The sequence below is a fragment of the Salmo trutta genome, chromosome 19 (genome assembly GCF_901001165.1).
Source record: "Salmo trutta chromosome 19, fSalTru1.1, whole genome shotgun sequence".
In the NCBI taxonomy this organism is placed as follows: domain Eukaryota; kingdom Metazoa; phylum Chordata; class Actinopteri; order Salmoniformes; family Salmonidae; genus Salmo; species Salmo trutta.
This window is the reverse complement of record NC_042975.1, coordinates 1,132,752-1,133,280: the sequence shown is the minus strand read 5'-3', so window position 1 is coordinate 1,133,280 and position 529 is coordinate 1,132,752. Positions and strand designations below refer to the sequence as shown.

General features: G+C 44.0%; 1 protein-coding gene across 1 annotated transcript in view; it reads right to left on the bottom strand.

Annotated features, from left to right (window-relative positions):
* The window catches only part of LOC115155045 (multidrug and toxin extrusion protein 1-like), a 32,578-nt gene extending 32,356 nt beyond the window's left edge, over positions 1 to 222 (bottom strand). Inside the window, exon 1 of the mRNA XM_029701840.1 lies at positions 1 to 222. This exon is cut by the window's left edge and continues 119 nt beyond it. Within this exon, the coding sequence (XP_029557700.1) occupies positions 1 to 190 (190 nt within the window). The 5' untranslated portion in view covers positions 191 to 222.
* Positions 223 to 529: the final 307 nt, after the last annotated feature.

Sequence of the window (529 nt, the reverse complement as noted above, 5' to 3'; positions counted from 1 at the left end):
TTACCGACGCTTCATCACTTTTAGAATGTCCGTTCACTACGTTATCCGCGACAGCATCTGATTTAGAATGATCCATTCTGTGGAAGAGAGAAAGAGATATATGCGGCGGTAAGGAACAAACTTTAGAAACTCTTGTTGATACAGGACGGTCCTTTGGCGTGTCTGAGTGTAGAGTAACAAACGAAAACATGTAGAGCGCTCAGTAAGCTACAGCAGGGGGTCGACGCCGCATGTGTTGGAGTTTAGGGCGTATTCTCGTCACCGTTAACCCCATCACGAGGATATTGCGTAAGAAGCCTACAGCCTTGTGAAGAGACCTTTTGGTGAGATGTCTTGTGGGGAATGTATGGGTGTCCGAGCGGTGTGTTAATAGTTTAACCTGTTGGGGCTAGGGGGCAGTATTTGCACAGCCGGATAAAAAACGTATCGATTTAAATTGGTTACTACTCTTGCCCATTAACTAGAATATGCATATAATTAGTAGATTTGGATAGAAAACACTCTAAAGTGTTTTTCATCCGGACCTGAA